General features: G+C 40.4%; 1 protein-coding gene across 3 annotated transcripts; it reads right to left on the minus strand.

Annotated features, from left to right (window-relative positions):
- Positions 1-4153: 4153 nt before the first annotated feature.
- Positions 4154-19821, minus strand: LOC135263129 (palmitoyltransferase ZDHHC20-B-like). Of its 3 annotated transcripts, none has more exons than XM_064350782.1 (14): positions 19662-19821; positions 17264-17290; positions 15483-15577; positions 15046-15166; positions 14639-14708; positions 14199-14231; positions 13460-13580; positions 12005-12040; positions 11324-11456; positions 10989-11115; positions 10183-10269; positions 8740-8855; positions 8183-8227; positions 4154-7800 (listed from the first exon to the last, which is right to left on the minus strand). In XM_064350782.1, the coding sequence occupies exons 1-13, from the start codon at positions 19777-19779 to the stop codon at positions 8187-8189; spliced, it is 1125 nt and encodes a 374-aa protein (XP_064206852.1). In that variant the 5' UTR covers positions 19780-19821; the 3' UTR covers positions 4154-7800; positions 8183-8186. The 3 variants fall into 3 exon arrangements, with proteins under 3 accessions (XP_064206852.1, XP_064206851.1, XP_064206853.1); XM_064350781.1 differs by having other exon boundaries at positions 8183-8230; positions 19662-19820; XM_064350783.1 differs by lacking the exon at positions 12005-12040 and having other exon boundaries at positions 8183-8230; positions 19662-19820.
- Between the last annotated feature and the right edge of the window lie 1756 nt (positions 19822-21577).

Raw genomic sequence — 21577 nt, forward strand, 5'->3', positions numbered from 1 at the left:
CTCTACCAGATTAAATCATCACAAATGCTCCAAGCCCACAAACAATGTGTTTCCCCATTGGACATTTAGCTCCGCCAGCCAATCAAAACATCATATGCACACGTAGATCGTGCACGTAGATCATCAGATGCACCTGCTTCGTTGGTGGCACACTGGTAATAACGCCCTTGCATTGGGACCGTTGAGGCTCAGGATTGAATCCCACCTAAGGCTCAGGCAAATCTTTAGTTTATTATACACGCTTATTTGCTTACTAATAATTGTATATTACTTTAAAACTATTGTTTTTGCAACTGTACAATACAATGTACATAACCAGCAGTAATTTACGCAAAAAAAGGAGAGTCTTTATTACATTTGAGACACTTGTTGATCATCACAAAATGTCTACATGTCACAGCTGTTACCTATATAGTTCTGCCTCTCAAATTGTAATAAAGTCAGGAAGCTGGCTGAGGAAGACAGCAAAGACAAGTCCTGCCTACAGCTAAGCTTATCTTATAGCCTAAACCTTATTAACACAGAAAACAGAGCAGGAGAGAAGGCTAAGTTGCGAGCTTGGGAGCTGAAATTGAAGGAGATTGCTGATAATTTTGTGCACGCAGGATTGTTGGATGCCTGTCAAATCAGTGAGTACATAAAGTGCTTTTTGAAGGACATTTCTGTTAGGTTTCTAATGCTGCCAGCCTGTTACAGTTTCAATAGTGCCACCACACCGTTTGTCTCAGCGATTGTTTTATATATATAGGCTTAGGAAATAGAGAAATATACATAACATATTTTTAAATGAAAGGTATTTTTATATTTTATTAAGACCATTCTGATTATTTCTTGCACTCCCAGGAGTCAATGCAAACACAGAAAAGAGGAAGAAGCTACCAGCCACAGTGAAAAATCTCTACCTTGCACAACAGACCTGTAGTTTACTGTTCAAATGTGTGGCACAGAGGTCATTCATCCTGAAACTTAACCAAATGTCCTTCAGGTATACTCATTCAACACATAAGTATCATTCAACACAGGTGTAAGTCATTCAACAAATCTCTGTCCCAGGGGTCATTGAAGTCATCCTGAGACAGCAAGATAACCATTATTGTCACAGCCAGGATTTGTCACCTCAAAGCAATTTGTCATAAGCAAATATCTTTATTGACAACGTGTGACAAAGGTGAAGGCCACAACATTTCCAGTTAGCTTCAGACACTCCGTTCCTTGACCTGGGTGGATTTATGAATGAATAGCATTCATTTCCACAAGTCTTTGTATCATAAACATGCAAGCCCCTAAGCTCGCATTTTCATGAACTCTAGCACTAATTTACCAACTCCAGCAACTCAGATGCTCACCTTGCGAATTTAGCTGTTAATATATTAGTCAATGCATACTTTAAGGAAAATAAGTAGTTTTGCATTTTGTAGGTTTGCGAAACTATTCTATTTCCATTTTGCCCCACGCTATCCATCTAATGTATCCCAATGAATTATAAAACAATAAAAAACAAAAGAAAATATTTCTTGTTCATAAATTTATTTATTATTTATTATTTTTTATTATTAATTGACATTAATGTCGACAAACACAGATGCCTAATGGCTACAGAAAATAGGCACTGTAGCATTAAACAATGTCATTTGTAAACAAAATATTCTGTTTGAGACGTTATTTCAAAAGAACAGTGTCTCCCAAAGCTTTCCGATTTGGAGAAATCTATATGTGGGTCTCCAGTGTCACGCGCTTTATAAATAAAATAAAAATGAACGAAAATGAAAAACACTGGAGGTGCAGTTTGCTAACACTAACCTTTGTTCTTTTCCATGTTTAACAAAAGCTACATTAGCAAGACAAGGGTTCGACTGCAACAAAAATGTTTCTGCATCATCAAATATATTTATATGTTTACAAAACAGAAGTTGTTCGCTCTCAACGTTAATACAAGCAAGGTGCAGAAAATTTGTGCGTAGGATCCACGGATAGAGGGCTCCATAGCCTACATAGATTTTCTTTTCCCCCTAGTAATATTGTAGGGTTGGATCCACCAGATACTGATACCAACAAGTAACTAATTTAATACAACACTACAATGAAACAATTTAACCATTTAACCATTTGTGGTACCAATACAGTGGCCTAAATTAACAGTCATGACTCATATCGCTCTTCTAATCTGCACTTCTCAGCCTACTTTGCTGGCACATCCATCTTATCTCTGAAAATGAAAAGATGAAGGCAAAGGTCTCTCATAAGCATGCACACATACACACCCTGGTGTAGGTCTGCCTGCCTTTGTACACTTGTGCTAGGCAGGCAATTTAAACAGAGCTGCTCACGTGAATTACAACAGTCTAGGCGTTCAAAGAATCAAACACAGTCGCTCCATCAAAATTCAAATCAAATGTATTTATATAGCGCACAAACAATTGTCACCATACACTTCACCAATAACCCTGGCCTAAACCCCCACAGGAGCAAGCCTGGGGAAAATCTCCCTGGTAACAGAGAGGAAGTAACCTTGGAAGAAACCAGACTGAAGGGGGGAACCTGTCCTCCTCTGGTCAGGGTGCAGGTTTAAATGACCAACACGGTCAGTGAGTGAGTGGTCATGTTAATCAAATTAGTGGCACCATGGTGACAATCCTGAGGTGGCAGCTCAGATGATGGGCGGGGCCGGGTGGCGATGCTGAAGGGGAGGCCGGACCACAGAAGTGGGTTCGTCCAGATGACAACATTCTTGGAATTCGGGGGAAGGGCCTTGCTGGCAGCACGAGGAAGGAAATTGGCCAAAAAGGCCATTAGGAATGTGCAGTAGAATAACGGAGAATATAATAGTTACAAGTTACAGGGGCACAAATTGGGGATTACAAAGGGGCCCTGCCAGGAGTAATCAAAAGCTGCATAGCTACTAGGACAGGGATTGAGAATCCTAGCAGTCAGGAGAGGGAGACAACCATACCCACCTATCTAGAACCAGCCCATATAAAGTGGGGGTTGCAACTGATTAACAGATGGCAGTAAGGAAAGGAAAGGAATTAACTGAAAATGAACGAGAGATTCTCTCAAAGCAATAGTCCTATCGACCCTTATTGAACTAGCTCTGCCTAAAAATTAAACTTTTTAAATACACTTTTCCCCCTTTGCAGTAGATGGCAGCAAAATACAATTTAAATTTAACTACATTTGTTTTTACATATTCTCAAGGCCCTTGATTTTTCAGGGGATATAGCACTTACATGCATTAGACTGCTGTGTGCTTGCATCTATAGGGTATTGAATGCTGGGCTTATGAGAAGTTCAAGTCATGTTATGGGCATCCAATTCTTGTGATAATGATTTTGGCAGTATTTCGGACAGACTTGTAATGGAAATATCTTAATCTCACACAAAACTGTCTGGACAAGCCAAAAACAATAAAGCCCAGTAAGTGAAATAGTAGCACAATAAGTACAGCTAAATCTATAGGCTGATAATGTCAGAACAAAACATTTTTCTACTGGAATATTGTATTTCAGGCATCTTTAACTCTGGCACTGAATGGCTGCAGGGTCTGTGAATTCTCATTGTTATTCAACACCTAACTGATGAAGTAAAGGGGATGGTTACACGTACAGTTTGTTCACCTCACCCTGCGCTTCTTGGGTTTAAAACTGGTAAAACTGAATGGGTATTGCAACTGATTTTCAGGTGAAAATACTACCAGGGTAGCCTGTGGCTCCTTAGGACCATAGCTTAGGACCCCTGGTCCATATAATAAATATGCTGATAAGGCTGACAGTTTCCCTGCTGTTCCGTATGGTTATATTAGAGCTGCAGAATGACAGATACTACCTTTTAATGCTAGGTTGAATTTACATTACAGAATTTCCACAGTGGGCTGCTGTGGGTCAGTATGCACCAGCTGAGTTTGTAAAACAAAGTACAAAACGCTAAATAATCAAGTGTACTCCGCAGTGCTGGTAGCGGTTCATAAACTCCACTTCCATTTTTGTGTAAAAATTTCCTCTTGAAAATTTTTATGTGCATCCATTCAATTAAGGAAGCTCTCTGTATGGCTGATAATGGTTAAGCCAGACTTGTAAGTATGCAAGATAACTCACTGAAACACTTTTACCTCTGAACTTTCATTATGTAGTGTGTTGTCAGAATAGCAAAGTCAGACTAGAGAATGAAAATCAATATTTATTGTTATGTCTCAACATTCATATGTATACTTTACCTACAAAATATGAACATTAAAATTAATTAGACAAAATATGTGCAAACCTTAATTTCCTTTTTAACTTTTTTTTTAAACAAAAAGCAAACTGCGTTGCAGTATGAGCAGAGTACAAAGACTTTCATGGTAAACCGTTCATGCAAAAATGGGTTCATTTAAAAAAAGCTTTCACAAAGATTACAAAAACATAGTAAAATGGTCCAAGATTTTCTTTCTTGACATATGCTTTATGGCTGGAGTTACATTTTGATGGAAAATTATCAATGACACTAAAATTAGAAAAATCCTTGGAGGTTATGATGGTGTTAGGAGTGCAGTTACTTTGGAGAGATAAGGCCATTTTGTTTTTTTTTTATTTTTGTTTTTAACAACAGGACAAGATCCCAATCATCAAAGGATGGTTACAGTCTCTCCACCTTTAGGCATCAGTGCCACAGAGGAGTACAGAATGCGCAGGACAGATCCCCATGTCCATCAGAAACAGCAACTCTCCCAAACTGACACAGTGGATTAATGAGACTTGTATCGTACAAGAGTCAAAGCAGAAATAAAAGCTCAAAAGGTCACTAGGTCCACTTTTATACACACTAACAAATTATAACGGAACCTAACTAAATGTCATGGTTTGGAGGTGGTGGTTCTAGACCTGACTGAAATCCTTCTTCAATGTTTCCCTCTCAGCTTCTTGTCCAATCTCATGTAGGAGGAAGCAACCGTTGCAACGAGAGATTTTGTGCTCTTTCACAAAATTTTATCAAAAAAACTAAATAAAATAAAAAACAAATTCACAAAAGCGGAGCTTGAGGGGCATTTCCCTCCATTACATTGCATTCAGTCACAGATACTTTGTCGACAAATCTGTACGACACACAAATGTTCAATAATGCTGAAAAAGGACACAAACTTCAAAAATACCTTGATCAATCACAGATAAAGATACATCAATACATCTTTCCCTTTCCCAGGAGATTGCAATCTAATTTTGAACTTTTAGTTGGGTTGACTGACATTTAGCTGCAGTTTCTGCTTTGCAAATAATCAAATTCAGCTGTGGGCTAACAAAAATGCTCCTGTGATACTGCAGCATTGCCGAATACGCCATCTGCAGCAAATTATTTTTTGACCTTGGCCAGGTTTGTATGTGGATACACTCCAGATAGAATCAGATATTAACTGTTAACTGAACTGAAATATCCAGATATTAACTGAACATCTCGGCTATTTTCAGCGGAAAAAGAAAATGTAGCAACTTACACTGCAGCATGTTTCCGTGGGATAGGGGGCAATACATACCATAAGTCAGATTTATACAGCAAACTTGGCACTATACACACTTATGTGGGAGAATACATGTAAACAGACCCAGTCATTTTGAGTGTTTTTGAATATAGACGTTTTCCAGACCCAAAAAATTCTCTAGATGGATTACTCAGCCAGATCTTTACAGATCAAAAAAAGTGATGCATTGCCTGAGGTAATCAATACGAATAAGATAAAAACAAAATCAAGGAAAAAAACCATGTATTTGTATCCAGTGATAATGAGGGCAAAGCCAGAATTGGGCAACCAAATAGCATAGCTGTCCATGTCTGTATAGGGTTGTGTGTGGACGAACCCTGTCTGTCAGTGAGGTGGCCAAGCAGAGCCCCAAGAACTCCCAAATGCCAATGCCCACCACCACTTCAGTTACAGTCCTGCTGACATACCATGTAAAATCTATTCCAGATCAACACTGAAGCGAGGGGCAGTAAAAGCTTGTACAGATCCACACAAGCGTGGTAAAGCGCACTGTGCAACATGTACTATGAAACCGCACTGTGCGCAGTGAACCCAGTACCAGTCTGCACAGAAGGCACAAAGCAGGACAAAAACGCTGACTGTTCAATGATTGGACTGTCCAGTGCTGGATTATGGGAGTAGGGCAGGAATCAACCTTTACGCGTGTTAAAAACAGGATGAAGAGCCCAAGCCAAATGCACCAAAGATTTAGCGGACAGTTAGTGACTTTTAAGCAACTAGAGTGCTCCGGCTATAGTTCAGAACCGAGACGTACATGAAATGTCTCTCACGGTATTAAAGTGCAAAAATTTGAAACGTCTGCAGTCTGCTTGTGCTCCAACATTCAGCCCATGCTCCCCACTCTATGTGAGCACAAGATTCCCTTAGGCTATAAAACCGATCATGCATCCCTTTACTCATCCTGTCCAAAACCATTCACTACAATCTGATTAGGGCTGTGCACTTCAAACTAGAGAAAATAGTCATTTTTGTACTCCCTACATCCCATTGTTGAAGGTTTCAAATTCTATGCAGCTTTTACAATACAGTAATTAAAGTCTTTAACGGTTCCCATTATTTTCATTACTGTGCAAGATAAAATTGGCACAAAGAACTGTTGATGGGTTCATGTTAATAATAGATGTGCTGCATGTAACTAGCAATGGATGATTGCATTTGCACAAATAAAATTAATGCGCATGTTAGCTTTTACAACACCAGTGAAACTACACAGCACAATACCAATGCTTATCAAATGTCACCCTCTGTTTGTGGGAAATGCCTTGTGGGAATTGCCCACAACTGTGTAGGCACAAACACTTTTATGAAACTCATATGTCTTAACTAAACCATGTGATGTGACATGTAATTTCACTTATGTTGGAAACAAATTATGGGGTTCACCATTGCCAATGTGTCTCAACAGTAGCTAATCTGAAATGCGACTAAAATTCAATAACCGTAGGCATTCAAGATCTTTAAATATTCAGGTGTTTACAGATAAATATTTAAACTGAAAGTACACAGCCCTAAATGTGATTAAAATGAGGATTAAAAGTTTCCGTTAGAGTTGTAGTACTGCATCCCCCTAATATTGTAAAAAAACAGGTCATAAAAAAACCACTGATGTTTGTCTGATCCGTGAAGAAGCAAAAAGCTGTGAAGCCTGCCTTTCCCCCGAGCCACCAGAGCACCAGAAACACACCCTGCCCTCCAGTACTTTAGCACGACAGCAAGTCCTAATGAGTGATGACCTGATTCATTCTGTTTTTCTCCAGAACACATTATGTAGTGTAACCAATCAACCCTTCAGTGTTTCTGACAAATACTGACAATGTGTTCAAGTTTTGGAAAGAAAAAGAATACAAATCTAATAATTTGGCCTAGAGCAGTTGTGTCTTTTTTGGTTTGAAAACAATGCAGAGACAAGGCAGTCCCAGAGAAAATCTGCTGTGTAATCATTAAAAATCATTGGTGTGTCTTTTTGGCAAGCTGTTAAGACAGGGTGTGTACGCCCATGTGTGTTATATGCATGTATGCCAAATAGGGTGCCGGCACAGACATTGGGGAAGGCTGACCGCTGCACTGTTGACCAAAGACAGGTTGTCCGTAATGATACAAAAGCCGTTCTGCGGAGATCAGGTCCATGGCGAAAGGGATGGTGTCCATGGCAAACACAGATGCTACTGTGCGGAGTTTAAGGCATCAGATTTGATGGGTCAGTCGTCTCTGGGCTGGGGGTCTCCACTGAGTATGTGCAGGTAGTCCAGGCATTTCAAAGGAACAGTCTGACAACCCACCACCTCACTCCCCTGCCGGACAAGGAAGAGAAGGTAAATCAGAACATCTGTGCACGCAAGCACAAACTCTAGGCTAAAGAGTGTCAAATAAAACTGTAGTCAGAAAATATCAGAAACAAACATTTTTCTGTTGGAATAGTGCATTTCAGGGATCTTTAACCCTGGCACTGAATGACCGGAGGGTCTGCAGATTTTCATTGTTATTCAACACTACAAAACCTGGGTAAATGGTAAATGGCGATTCTAAATGATTTTAAAGGTAAAAACATAACCAGAGCAGTCTTGCAGCCCTCTAGGACCAGAGCTGAGGACCCCTGGTCTATATGATAAACATGCTGATAAGGGACATTTATGGTGAAATAAATGGATAGAAACAGACATTCAAGCTGCTCACCTTGTTATGACTCGCTTTCCATGGTAACTGTGACTGTCTGGGCTTCTTCTAAAATGGAGGTCAGAGGTTAGTCATGGCACTGTCAAATAAATGCATATTCCATTTTACTGCAGTGTGTAGTTTCTCTCATTTCAATCCCAGATTTGATTTGCTCTTTTTATGTGCATAAGCTGGTTACAAGCAAACTTTCACAACAGTGCAGAGCTTGCAGTAAGCAGGATATGACTGTATGTCTTTAAAAAATCAGGGTCAGAGAGGATGATGTTTCAAGTACCAAAGACAGTACCTCAGCCTCAAACGGTCACTGACCCTGTCTGAAACATTCTACATGTTTGTCCATCAGACACAGCCAAAACACCAGAATCAGAGCTTTATATCTGATTTGCATCTCCGTTACCACAGTTACAAATAGGCTGCCTGTTGAGCCAAGATATCTTCTCTGTGCCTTTTACCGTTGGCAGAAAAAACAAGCAGAAGGGAAGGTTTATTGGTAAAATCCATCCTTCCCCAGAGAAGCACTGCTTTAGTGGGTTGTGTGATATTACAGGGGACAGTACCTGTCTTGGTGACATCTCTGTCCGGGTGGTCCTCAGCATAGTGCTGGTCGTTGCCAAGAAGGCGGTTCTGTGATTCACTCAGGGGTCTAGGGCTGACCTGCCCGTCTATCACATTGCTGGGGTGGATGCAAAGGGTAGAGGGTTAATCACACTACATTTAGAATAATATCACTGATCTGTGGCATGTGCAAACATATACCTTATGTACAGTCCTTTACTAGGTTGGGTAACGAAACTCGGTAGGACTATGACGCCAGTTCCCATACGACCTGTACCTATAGAACCGAATCGCAATGCGGATCTCGCTGCCATTCTAAAATACACTGCCTGAGCTGCCAATTGAAATAGCAAGTTTTTTTTCTTTCTGATGCTCCAAAATTACAGGCAACGGAAGCATTGCTCATCCATACCCTCTCTGCACGCCTTCACAAGGTAACATTACACTCGCTGAGTCACTGACAGAAGGTAACGTTAGCAAGCTAGCCAAAGTTAAACTCGACCAAAATGCCAAAAGCTAAACTGTCTAATAACAGTACTTTGCATGTATTTATAAGTATAATTTAACCAAATGAAAGTAAATATATTGTTCAATTTCTTTGCCTTTGCAATAAAAATATGTTCTTTAATGTTGCCGTTTGCTCTTTATTTTGAAGTCAGTATCAGCTCAGATGCCGTTTAGGCACCAGTAGCTTTTTAAATATGTCATTTTATCATTGGTACTGGCAAAATCTAAACGAAACCCGTCTCTAAACAAATCATCTTCTGTCCCTGTGCATTGTGTTTTTGATCAATGTAATAAGTATGCAATAGGCATAAATGATAAAGAATTACACAATGGGGAAAAAAAGAGTCTGCACACTGTAATGAAAAAAAGCTCCCATTTAATTACAATAATCAAAACATTGATGTTTCAACCCAAACAGGTCTTCCGTTCTTCTTGACATCCTGTGGACGACCAGCTTGGGTAAAAAACGTCAATGTTTTGACTACTGTAATTAAATGGGAGCTTTTTATCATTAGCTACAGTGTGCGGACTCTGTGTTCCCATTGATTTGGACTCTGCCTAGCACCTGCAGCTATGGTATATTAGAGGCGTGTGTTCGAACACATGAGCAGAACAAAGCATAATGGGTGAGGGGGCAGGGCTTCACAGTGCAGTCGATTCGATTGCATGCATGACTACAAGATTGAATTGTGTGAAAAAGAATGCTTTACTTTGACCCTTTAAAGGTCTTTTTTTTTAATTGCCCCTGGATACAGAAAACAAATAACACAAGAAACGCATGCTGGCTGTTTGCACAGTGTTATAACAGATGCACATAGCTATAGGAACTATAGCTTAATTTTTTAGTGGCATCTCTTACACTGCCACACTAATTTCTCCTACTTGCTGCCAGCCAGTTCCTCGTGGTTACATTAGTGCAGAAGATTGACATATAATACCTTTTAATGCTGGGCTGAAGGTCCACGGTTGGCTGTTCTGGATCAATATTCACCAGTCGAGTCGGGAATGTGTGTCCATCGCCCAGACTAAATAAAAACAGAAGAGCTGCCATTTCAAGCAATGAGGAGGAGGAGGATTATGATAATTATGATGGGGAAATGGATGAGAGTCCAGATGTAAAGGAGGATGAAACATTAGCTAAAAAAAAGTGGAGGGACAGATGATACATAAATAGGTAGGAGGAGGAATAAAGGATGAAGACAGGGTGTCTGCAGTCATCATCAAAATTTCATTAAATTTAATATTTTTTTACTACCTTTTTAATGCTGCTTCAAATGGAATTAAATGCCAAATTTGCAGCGAAGACATACCCAAAGCAAAAATCTAAGCCAAAGAAATGCAAACTTTATATAATTAAGCTAACGTCGGCTAATTAACCTCAAAGGAATGCGACCCATGCATAAAAAGTGGAATATACAAACCACTTTTGGCATGTTTCATGAAATAGTCAGATAGTTTGGAAACAATGCACACAAAATGTTTACCAGTGAATCAAATTTAAACTGGAATCTAACATTTGTCAACAATTATTTATTAGCTTAGAATATAGACATATGTGGCCAAATATATTTTAAAATCTAATTTCATACATTTTAATATATAAAGTTGAATTTAAGACAAATTAAGACTTAAGGACCTGCAGACACCCTGGAAGAAGAGATTTAGTACAGATGACTAAAGGGGAGGAAGATGATGGGAGAAAGTTATGAAGAATGCACACTCTCCAGCAAACCCAGCTTCTCACCTTGTGTAAACAGGCAGCAACCAGAACTTCTTTTGATCCCCAAACACCTGTGCAATGTTTTTACTGAACCCCAGAGAGAAGCCATTTTTATCAGGACCGTTTCTAAAGACTGGTGCCCTGAAGGCCTCTGTGACACGGAGGACGAAAGAACACTGATTAGCTGCATGAAATTGTACAATTTTCCAATCAGGTTATTTATTTATTTGCTGACAACTTCAGGAATGACTTCAAATTCATAATGTTAAAATCAAGACATCCCCACCATCACAGGTCAGATAAACTAGGCTTGTTATAAACAGAAAGACAGGTAGGACAGATGAACTTGTGATTGTTACCTATGGTGGATCTGTTCTTTCCTACAAGCCACAGGTGATAGCTGAAGAGGGACAGAATGCTGATGAAGAACATGGCCGCCACAAAAAAGAGAAATAAGACATGGAATTTGGCGTGAGTGTCGGGCAGCTGATTCTGAGAGGGAAAAGAAAGAAGAGAGTCACAAACAACACGGGAAGGACGCATTCAGTCATTTTCACACCACATAACGCAAACTCAGCCCGGCCTTGGTAGGCTTGTGTGGGCCAAATGGCCCAGATTAAAGCAAGGAAATATCTCCATTAACCACTCAGCTGATAAATTTACTTTATTACATTTTACAGTTTCCAGAAGGAAGTAACACAGCTGAAATTTATTTGACACCTGACTCATGCACAGGGGGGTGTGCTGCAGAGATTCTGCACGTTTGCTTCCTTGTCTACAGAGGGATTTCAGTCACACAACATCGGTGCAATATCTGCACAGCAGGTGAGAGAATTAGACCAGAGCAGACTCACACGAGGGCCATTGCAATAATCCCTGTACTGCACATTCTATATCCTGCAACCAAGGGATAGCTAAATATCACAGCCTGACTAGCCCTTCAAATGCGATGCAATTAAAATACAGCTCACTGAGAGGGGGTTATTTACAAATAAGAAAGAAACCCCAAAGCAGACCAACCGAACACAACCGCAGTTTACCTTCGGACAATTCTCTGCAGATTTCCTCCGGCAAAGCTTTAGTGCAAACAGAGACAGACTGTTAGGCACAGGGAGAGGAAGGACGACAGGACAAGAGAGGGCCACAGAGCAGGGTCATGAGGAGAGGGTATGCAACACAGAGTGATTCGTACAGTAAGGAAGGACTGCAATATCAACAGTGAAAGAGAAGTGAGAGTAGAAGAGAGAGCGTGAGAAAGAAAGAGAGAGAGAGATGATGACGATGTTAATGATGAAAAGCACATTATTGTGCAGAGATTAGCAAGCAGAGATTAGCAACAGACACAAAAGGAAGGATTGGTCACACTGATAGGAAAAGCAAGTTAGTACTCGCTCTCACTCTCTCTTTCTCTCTCTCGCTCACACGCACGCAGCCGCGCACGCACGCACACACACAACAATCATAAAGACCCCTTTGAAACCCCATAGAAAACAGCTAAAGTACCAGATGTGCTAATTAGGTAGCTTGGGTTTTTAGAATCTATGATACTTGATGCTTACTCTTATGACTCTGGAGTTTTCCTGAATCCATAAAAGTACTCACAATCATCTGCATGCAAGAACACATGCACAGGCCCAAAGGATGCAAGCTGAAAGAATCTCTGTTTGAAGCACAAAGCAGCAGTGTCCACATCTGGATCTCTTCTCTTCCCTCCCACAATCCAATGCAGAGCCACTCACCGCTGTCTCCTGAATAAAGAGTAGCCCATCGCCTACTCTGACCTCACATACCCTAAAGAGGACTACAAATCTAACCCCAGACACTCACAAAGACTACAACTATGACCCAGACAATTACAACTCCCAGGGAATGGCTTAAAACCAAAATCCTCAAACCATAACAAGTCTAACTACAAAAACTAACTAAACTCTGACCTTACATCACACCAATACCTACTCTACCTTGACCCCACTCTGAACTATAACTGTGACATCACCCAGGCACACCCAACCTTAGTGAAATCAGAGTAAATGGACTGAAGAACAGAATTGGATTTTAAAAGAATTTCTGCTTTGTAATGGAAAACTGACTTTGAATCTAGGACATTCAGGAGTTTTTCCTCATCAAAGAAACTCAAATATGGCCCTGGCAGTCTGACTGTATGACACTAGATGCATTAAGAGCTGAATGAAATGACAGATGGGCTTTCCACACAGCTCAGCTGAATCCTACAACTGCATACTAATCACCCTGCACCTCACCAGCCAGAGAGAGAGAGGCCTTCATAATAGTTTTTATTTTCCCAAATACGATTCTTTGACATTCTAGTGATAACCCAACTCCCCCCCACCCCCATCCCACCATCACTACGTTCCACCGAGCCTCAAAACTTGGCGCCGCCCAATATCTATCCCTCGCACACGACAGTGGGGGGTCACACTGTGGCTTTGCGATAGAGCATGAACGCGTTGCACGTCGTCTCGGCGTGTACTCACTGTCCAGAACTTGATGAAATACTGCAACACGGTGGCGGCGATGAACACACAGTACACCATGGAGTAGGCCAGGAACAGGATGAAGTATTTATAATTGGAGAAGCCCACACAGTTGTTTACCCTGAAAGTGTGAAGGCAGAGCAAAATGCATAGTTTAAATCCCACAAAGAACACAGAGGCGGGCTGAAAGCCTGTGTCCTTCGCAATCGAGCGCATTTGCGTACAGACATATTCCTAACCTAAACCAGCATGAAGGAAGAAAGAACATGCAAGCGTTTGGGTTTCTGATGGAATATCAGCCTGGTTTTTCTTGGCAATGTTTCAGTTTAAGTGCCAAAAAAAAAAAAAAAAGACTACTAGATCAAACTAGATTAATTCAACCAGTCAAAGATCAGGCTAAGGAGAAGCACCCCCTTCTTAAATGGCCTAATTTACTTGAACTAGAAAATCTCCAAATTTAATTCTAAAATTAGCCCAAAATAAATACTGATACAGCACTGTGTAAATCAAAAACCACTAAGGACGGACATGCAGCTCCGATATAATTCTTGGCAGTGTGATGTGGAGACCTCTTATGGAGCCTTTCCTCACATCGCTCACACTGGCACACATGGACATGACGGGATCCCTCAGAGCTGCCAGGCTCAAAGTAACATGGCCGCAAACTAAATCACGTGTTTGCCTTGGACAGTATAAACTTTATTATCTTTATTACAGCAGACCGACAACATCCTCTTACCAGGGACAATGATGATCCATCTTCAACACACACCTGACAGAGAGAAGGGGGGTGAGTTGGCACAGGAAAAAATGGGTTGCCAGAGGTCTCTACACTTGAGAATTGTGAACTGAAATAGAAACTGCATTTATTACAAACATTAGCACACACAATTTACATATCAACAGATGAATTCTAAGAAAAAACAGATGCACCCCAGCACACACAACTAAATAACAGAAACATGGCTCACTATACTGTCTAGAGTCTGATTTCGCATTCTGTAACACAAATTCAGAGGACCGTGAAGTATGAAAATATCACGATAGACGTTTATAATCTTGTGTCAGACACAAATTGATACATAGAAAGTAGATGCATAAAATACTAACAAATCTGAGATGAAACTGAAATAATTATAATCCCAGAAAAGGTTGAAGACAGGAAATAGCTAGACTCACATATCACAGGCAGAACAGTGATGGCAACGGTCTGGTTTGATCACCTGGCAACGATCACAATACCGGATGGCTGCATAAGAGAGATCAACAAACCGGATGAGCACCCATTTTCTGGAGTTCATATTAAAAATGGAGGGTATAAATGTACAGGGTGAGGTAAATTAAGGTGGGAGGGTAAACACTCACCCCCTGTCCCAGTGTGTCTAGATAGGTCAGGTAAATTATGGTAGGGAATGGATACACTAACCCCTGGTCCTGCTGCGTGTATACAATGGAAGCTAAATGTGAGGGTATACAGTCACTCCCCAGATCCAGTGTGTGTGTGCAGGACCAGGTACATTAGAGGCTCACTCACCTCCAGTCCCAGTGTGTGTGTACATGGGCAGGTACATTAGAGGCTCACTCACCCCCAGTCCCAGTGCGTGTGTACATGGGCAGGTCCTTGGCCACCCTTTTCAGAATCTCCTGCTGCGTTTCGGGCCGCTCCTCTTTCTCATACTGCTCCTTATCTGCTTTGGGCAGACAGAACTGCACAAAGGGTGAAGAAAGAGAGGACACAATAAGTCTGTCTCTGTCTCTCTCACACTCCCACAGTCTGACAACAGTATCCCAAACCTCAAACACGGAAGCTATACATTTAAAAAAGACAAACCACAGCCTGCTCTGTCATTACACACTGTGGTGACATAATTATAGGACACAGGGGGCACACCCTTGGGCAAAAGAATCGAAGCTGAGAAGCAGTGCTGTAGTCACTCTCAGTACAGCCCCAAAATGAACCACAAGAATAAGGAGAAATTCATGTAGAGACAGAAAGCAGCACAGAGCAGCAGGCGGTTGGTACCTCTTTGGAGGGGTTGGCAGGCGTGGAGAAGATAGTCTTCCAGTAGGACCAAACAAACATGATGAATGACAGATGGAAAATGATCAGGTAGACGACTGGAGGAGGCAAATAGACAGGGGTCAACATTCAGGAGCAGCTGGGACTTTGAAGTAATGTAGCATAAATCACAACCACAACAAACCTATAATTTCACAGTTAGAACCATTTTCTAAATCAATCCTTTTCAGGAAGAAGAGATCCTAACCAAAACCACAAACAGTTATATGCTTATACAACTGCAATTACCATGGGACCTTTTTTCCCTACAATTCCTAAATATACAACAATGGTGGAACAACAATGAAGTCTACAGTTTGAGGTCATATTCATTTAAAGATTCACACAAATGTTAATGAACTTTATTTATTTTTTTTTTTTTTAAAGAAGTAACAAATATTTTTTTCACAGAAAAAGCAACCAAACTACTTGGGTTTTCTGTATCATAATTTCAAAATATAATTTGAATTATATCCCATAAAATTAGTGTAAATGACAGCTGACTGCATTCTTACGGCGCCAGTATACTCCAAACAATATCAAACGTTTTGTTCAAAAGACCCTTTTCGAACTAGAGATGAACAAAAAGAGGCAGTGTTTTTCGTTTGTGCAGGCCCCCTGTGAAAACTGTTCACAAGCAGTGTGTAAGTGGCAGACCTCCCTCTGTCTGCAATTGGTCCATCCAAATATCACATGGTTGGCTGCGTCACAGTTGACCGGCCGGAGGCAAAGTTCAGCTTTCTTATCTGGTTCACTTCATCACTGTACTGTGAGAGAATAGTCCTGGTTCTGGGAGCATTGTCTTGGTTGGTTGAGCGAATGTGTCACTCTCTCCTCTGCCACACTATTGCTCAGTGGCAAGTGAATGACCAAAGCTTTGATACAAATTGCTCGAAACTAAGCATATTGAAACTAATTTTGCATATACAATCACACAAAATAAATGTGTTGCAATTGTGTGATGAAGCTGTTAAATACTTTAGGGTGGGGATGAATAATTGTGGGTGCTGTAGTTACAGCAATTGTGGGTGCTGTAGTTGAATAAACTGAATAGACTACATGACAACTGGGTGAAATGTAACCAGTTTGTGTGTGGTCCATGACTGAAGAACTAACTTGTTTAAAAAGAAAAAAAAAAAAACTGCAGTATTTAAGTACTTTTTTCCATTTTGTGTTCGAAAATGCCTTGATACACTTTTCCCTTAGCCTATATAACAAAACCACAAAAATGTAGAAATACAACTGTTGAAATTGATTCAGTAGTGTCCTTTATTTCAACAAAATAGTTTAGCAACATATGGTTTCAAAATATTTATGAAATTATGTCGCAATGGGTGCATAAATCGATGCTGTAATGCTAGGAAGTAAGCAGCTTGGAGTGTCATAAAAAAGTACATGTTCTTTTTGTTCCTTTTGCATGAATTGACCACGATGTTCGCTGACGCGTTCGTTGATGGTTCTTTTTCTAAAAGATTGCACGTCGTTTAGAGTATACTGCCTACTTTATGGGTTACTTTTAATGTTTCTCAGTGTGCACACAATCCAATGATGCCAATTAAAGCAGTGCACAGGCGTTTCCCAGTTGATTTAATTAAATCACACCGTGTACATTCAATGAAATAATGGCTCAAAACTATCAATGTTTCAATGTCTATCTTGTACAGTGCGTTCAAATGTAAAAGAATTTTGGGTTCAAATTTTGAATAGGAGTAATTTCCTAAACGGCAAACAGAAAATGCACTTACTTTGTTCTCCAGTGTTTGGGATTGTGACTGCAGAGGATGAAGAGGAGAGGAGATAAATTAGAAGAGAAGAGGGTAGGAGATGAGAGGGGGGAGAGAGAGAGAAAGAGAGAGAGAGAAAAAAAATGTTAGTGATACATCTCTTCACATTCATCAACACTGATGTTGCCATCACCACAGCCTCCTGTAGCACACAGCTGCCAGGCTGATATTCACAGCGGGAGCTTTGACTGCAAAAAAGCCACACCACCTCCAGCATATGAGTGAGAGGGAGAGACCAATGCCTGTGGTGCCAAAAGTGGTGAGACACCAAGTGTGACAACAATTGCAGACACTCTGTATGAAGATGGAAGCTTTCCACTTCATCTTCTGGGGCCAAGAACTACACATTTTCACAAATATGTCATCACAAGGTGTCCCACTTTGGATTTCACAATCACACATTATAAATATTCTTATGCATCCCTTATGAACTTCTTGCTTTTCAGCCTTTGAAGCATTTGTTTGCATGCATCAGTCAGACTGGATACATCATTCCAGTTTATAACAATGGCATTTCTTTACGTTGGTCCTGTGGTTGTCCTAAATGCTTTCTTGGGAACTTATTTTTACCTCTTCTACTGTACAAATATAGACAGCAGCGATGACCCAATCACTAAACGTTAAACACACACACAGTGATTGGCGAGCTCTGAGAAGGGCCAACTTCTTACAAACAGGACATTCAGTGCAAGCTATTTGGTCATCTTTGTTTAGCTGGTAGGGTTCAAAAAGTAGAAACGAATGTTAGTGTATGTCATGAACACCACAATGGACAGAAGGACTGCTTCCACAAATCTGGCCCATATAAACCTCTGTTGCTTTCTTCATTGGAGTAGGAAAGCAACTTAAATGATCACTCTCCATTTGTATGTTGCACTTAAAACCAGAATAGCTTTTTACAGTCATCAACCAGATCCTGGTTTTTGGCAACTCACCAAAAGCACATAAAACTGCGGCGGAATTTCGCATTGATTAATACCACATATCATGTAGCTACACTGTCGCGATATTAACGTATACATATGGCTTCCATTATGAAGCAAACAGGCTGAAATCTATCGGCTCAGTGGGTAGCTAGGACTAGCGTGGCACACGGACTGTCGATGCAAATGCTCCACCTGAATCCCGATGACAAAGAGCTTTAGGGATTATTCAATTAAGCGTTCTATCATTTATGCTCTAAGCCCATTGCATACCGTACATCATTGAATGTGTGCCAACACATCGAATTACCTTTATATTAAAAACACTTGGCTATCGGCATTAAGAAATATCTGGCTATTCGAATATGTTACAGTTGTTAACAGCGTTGCATACCCGTTCAAACCGCTGCTGTCATCTCGTTAATGTGTTAACGCCGCACGTTTTATCGAGTACTATGAGCAGGAGAAAAGTAACTGCTGGCCACCAGTAAGCTGGTAAACAGCTATGCTAATTAACCACCTAAGAATGCGGGACTATATAATGTGCCATGTTATTGTTAACATCCAACATTGAAGAACACTAACAGAGTTTGGTGGCCAGATAACTAACATCAATATGCTTTTAATAAATCGCAAACACAAAAGTGACAGGTAGCTAACACCACGGTGCTGGGTTAGGGCGGATCCACATGACACAGCTGACATAACTTAGCTGGCTGGTCATTAAACCGTATATGCTTCGGAGACTCACTCACGAGACTAGATGTACATTTTGCCAAACAAACTTCTGTATGGTTGGCAAGCTAAATAACTAGCTTCGAATCAGCAAAAATAGACAAGGGGTGACCACGTAAGCTAGGTAAGAAACGGGTTCACGTTGGGTGAGCAGTCAGCGTTGCAAACCAGCGTTTGAACAGTTACATACTGGCTACAATCTGTTGAACTGATTAATAATAACAACAATAGACTATATACTGCAGTTTTAAATAAACCTTATATCATCCGGTTAGCCGACCAAAAACTACTACGTCTCTTTATTAAACGTTATATGTATTCGCGAATGACTGTGTTGACCAACCCGTGAAAACAGTTAGGATTAGCTAGCGGCAAGCTATCTTATCCAGTTCTTAGGAGCTAAAAGTGTCGCTAACATTATGAACAGTTCGTTAGCTAGCTGCCCATATCAGACGAAGTAAGAGAAAAGCTACAACAAAGAGACATGTATATCTAGATTATAATCATACAGTCTGTCACAGATCTTTCTCTCAAAGCTTCTCTCTCATTTTATAATGTTAAGAGCGAGTTCTTGTGTTACCGAGAAGCTAGCTAACCAGCCTGCTCGGCTTCAATCACTTCCTGCTCGCAGGCTAGCTTCCTCATTGCTTTTTTAACAAGCAAATATGAATCCACCACTACAAAAGTAATTTGATACTTACAAATACACAGCTCGACAACATAAGCATAGTAAGACCAGCATACGACCAGAGCGATAAAAATAACAGGTATCCAAGCTAAAACCCGTTGACAGCATCTTAACACATGAGACGGCGCCATCTTTAATCAGCCTACAGGATGGTGGTAGTATGACGTCAAGGCGTCCACTCCTATGTTGAACAAAGAGCGCTTCTTCACCATCCGCCTGGTACAAGGCACATCTGCATGAGTTACAGTGGAAATTCAACCATAGTGTTACAGTGAGCTACACTTCAAGCTGGAACATTTGTAGTTTCTTTAGGATGCAGCCATACCTTTTAAATAAGGCATTTCAAACGGGAGCGTCATAATAATAATAAAGATACCAAACCAAGATGCTTGGAATGAATGCATAGCTTACCAAATATATTACATAGAATAATACACAATTTGCTATACAGAATTTTTACATTACATTACAGGCATTTGGCAGACGTACAACAAAGTGTATAACCATAACCAGAATTTGGTATTCCAGGAACACAAAACCTTTCAAATGAGCTTATTACTAATAGAAATCATCCCTGTCTTTTCATTAAATGAAGAGAGCAAAGTCAGTGGGTAGCGAATGCAATGGGAAGAAATACTAACAGTGGGATAGCATAGAGAAAATCCAGTCTGCTACTCTGTACGACTCAAAAACACAGACACACTGTGGTATGTCGCACTGCACAGCACGAGTAAATGTGTGAGGACAATAAACCTATTCTCTCTCCCAGTAAATGAAAACTGAATTACATTCACCTGATACAATCTTATGCACAATGTGCAGCACCTGCATGAGCAGGCCTCTGCTCAGAAAATATAAGTTTATATTATACGTTATCTGAAAGTCTTCTTCTTGAACAAATGCTTAAAGGCAAGCTCATTCTCCACTTTAAAATAAAGAAAGCTTGTTAATGTTGCATGGCACAAAATACCCTGAGATGTGTAGCCATGCATGCCTTTTCCCTTAAGCTCTGCTGATTTGTATCAGCAAAATATTCTTGTATACAATCATATAAAATTATTTAATTCTAGCTTCACATTCTTAGCCAGGCATGAATCATCTCACATCTGGAGCCCTGCAAGTTTTTCCATGCTGGCCACCCTGCCTCTGCCATCAGACCTCTGCAGCTCATCCAGAATGCTATTGCTCATCTGATCTACAACCTCCCCAGGGTCAGCCATGCCACTCCACTTTTCATCTCCCTCTACTGGCTACCTATATCAGATTCAAAATCTTGGTGCTGGTCTATTAAGCAGCTAAAGGGACAACTCTGTTATATCTTCAAAGTATCATCAGACCATACACACCTAACAGACCACTCCTTTCTGCTACCACCTCCACATACCTGCATGTCCAGTTCGTTCTATCCAGTTTATTCTTTCTCTTTCTTTCTATGGATTTCCTTTAGGATAAAGATAGGCTAGCTGTCCAGTGGCAGCTTCTTTTGTTGCAATGAAAATTCTTGTTTATTAGGTTAACATTACAATTATTGATTATAAATGGGCCTTGGTGTCTTCTTGGTGAACATCTTTGCATTCCTGAAAGTAACAATGATGTTCTTCGATACTGTGGAGTGCTCTGGATAAGAGCATGTGCCAAGTGATTGCAATGTAATGCAATGTAATGTAATGTAAAATGGAATATAAAATGCAATAATATATTATAATATAATGTTCCATGTGACATGAATTATTCAAATTCCTGCACAATGTTGAAACAGGCATAAAATTAATGTCACATTCTAAATATCATAGGTTTATGCAGAAGTAATTGGGTCATTGGTCTCACTTGCCCACAGGCTAAGAGGTTGCTCTATACGCTGAAATAGGTCACATTTGAAGTGAGCTGTCACTGCCTTGTTAGGGTCACAACCACGGTAACAGCTGCTAC

The sequence above is a fragment of the Anguilla rostrata genome, chromosome 9 (genome assembly GCF_018555375.3).
Source record: "Anguilla rostrata isolate EN2019 chromosome 9, ASM1855537v3, whole genome shotgun sequence".
Lineage (NCBI taxonomy): Eukaryota > Metazoa > Chordata > Actinopteri > Anguilliformes > Anguillidae > Anguilla > Anguilla rostrata.

Excerpts from the sequence above, each read along its gene's own strand:
- LOC135263129 (XM_064350781.1), bottom strand. The coding sequence starts at position 19,779 with ATGGCGCCGTCTCATGTGTTAAGATGCTGTCAACGGGTTTTAGCTTGG. Across the intron at positions 15,167-15,482 it reads CTGCCAACCCCTCCAAAGAG|TTCTGTCTGCCCAAAGCAGA; the intron begins GTACCAACCGCC and ends CCCTTTGTGCAG. Across the intron at positions 11,116-11,323 it reads AAAGAACAGATCCACCATAG|AGGCCTTCAGGGCACCAGTC; the intron begins GTAACAATCACA and ends TCCGTGTCACAG.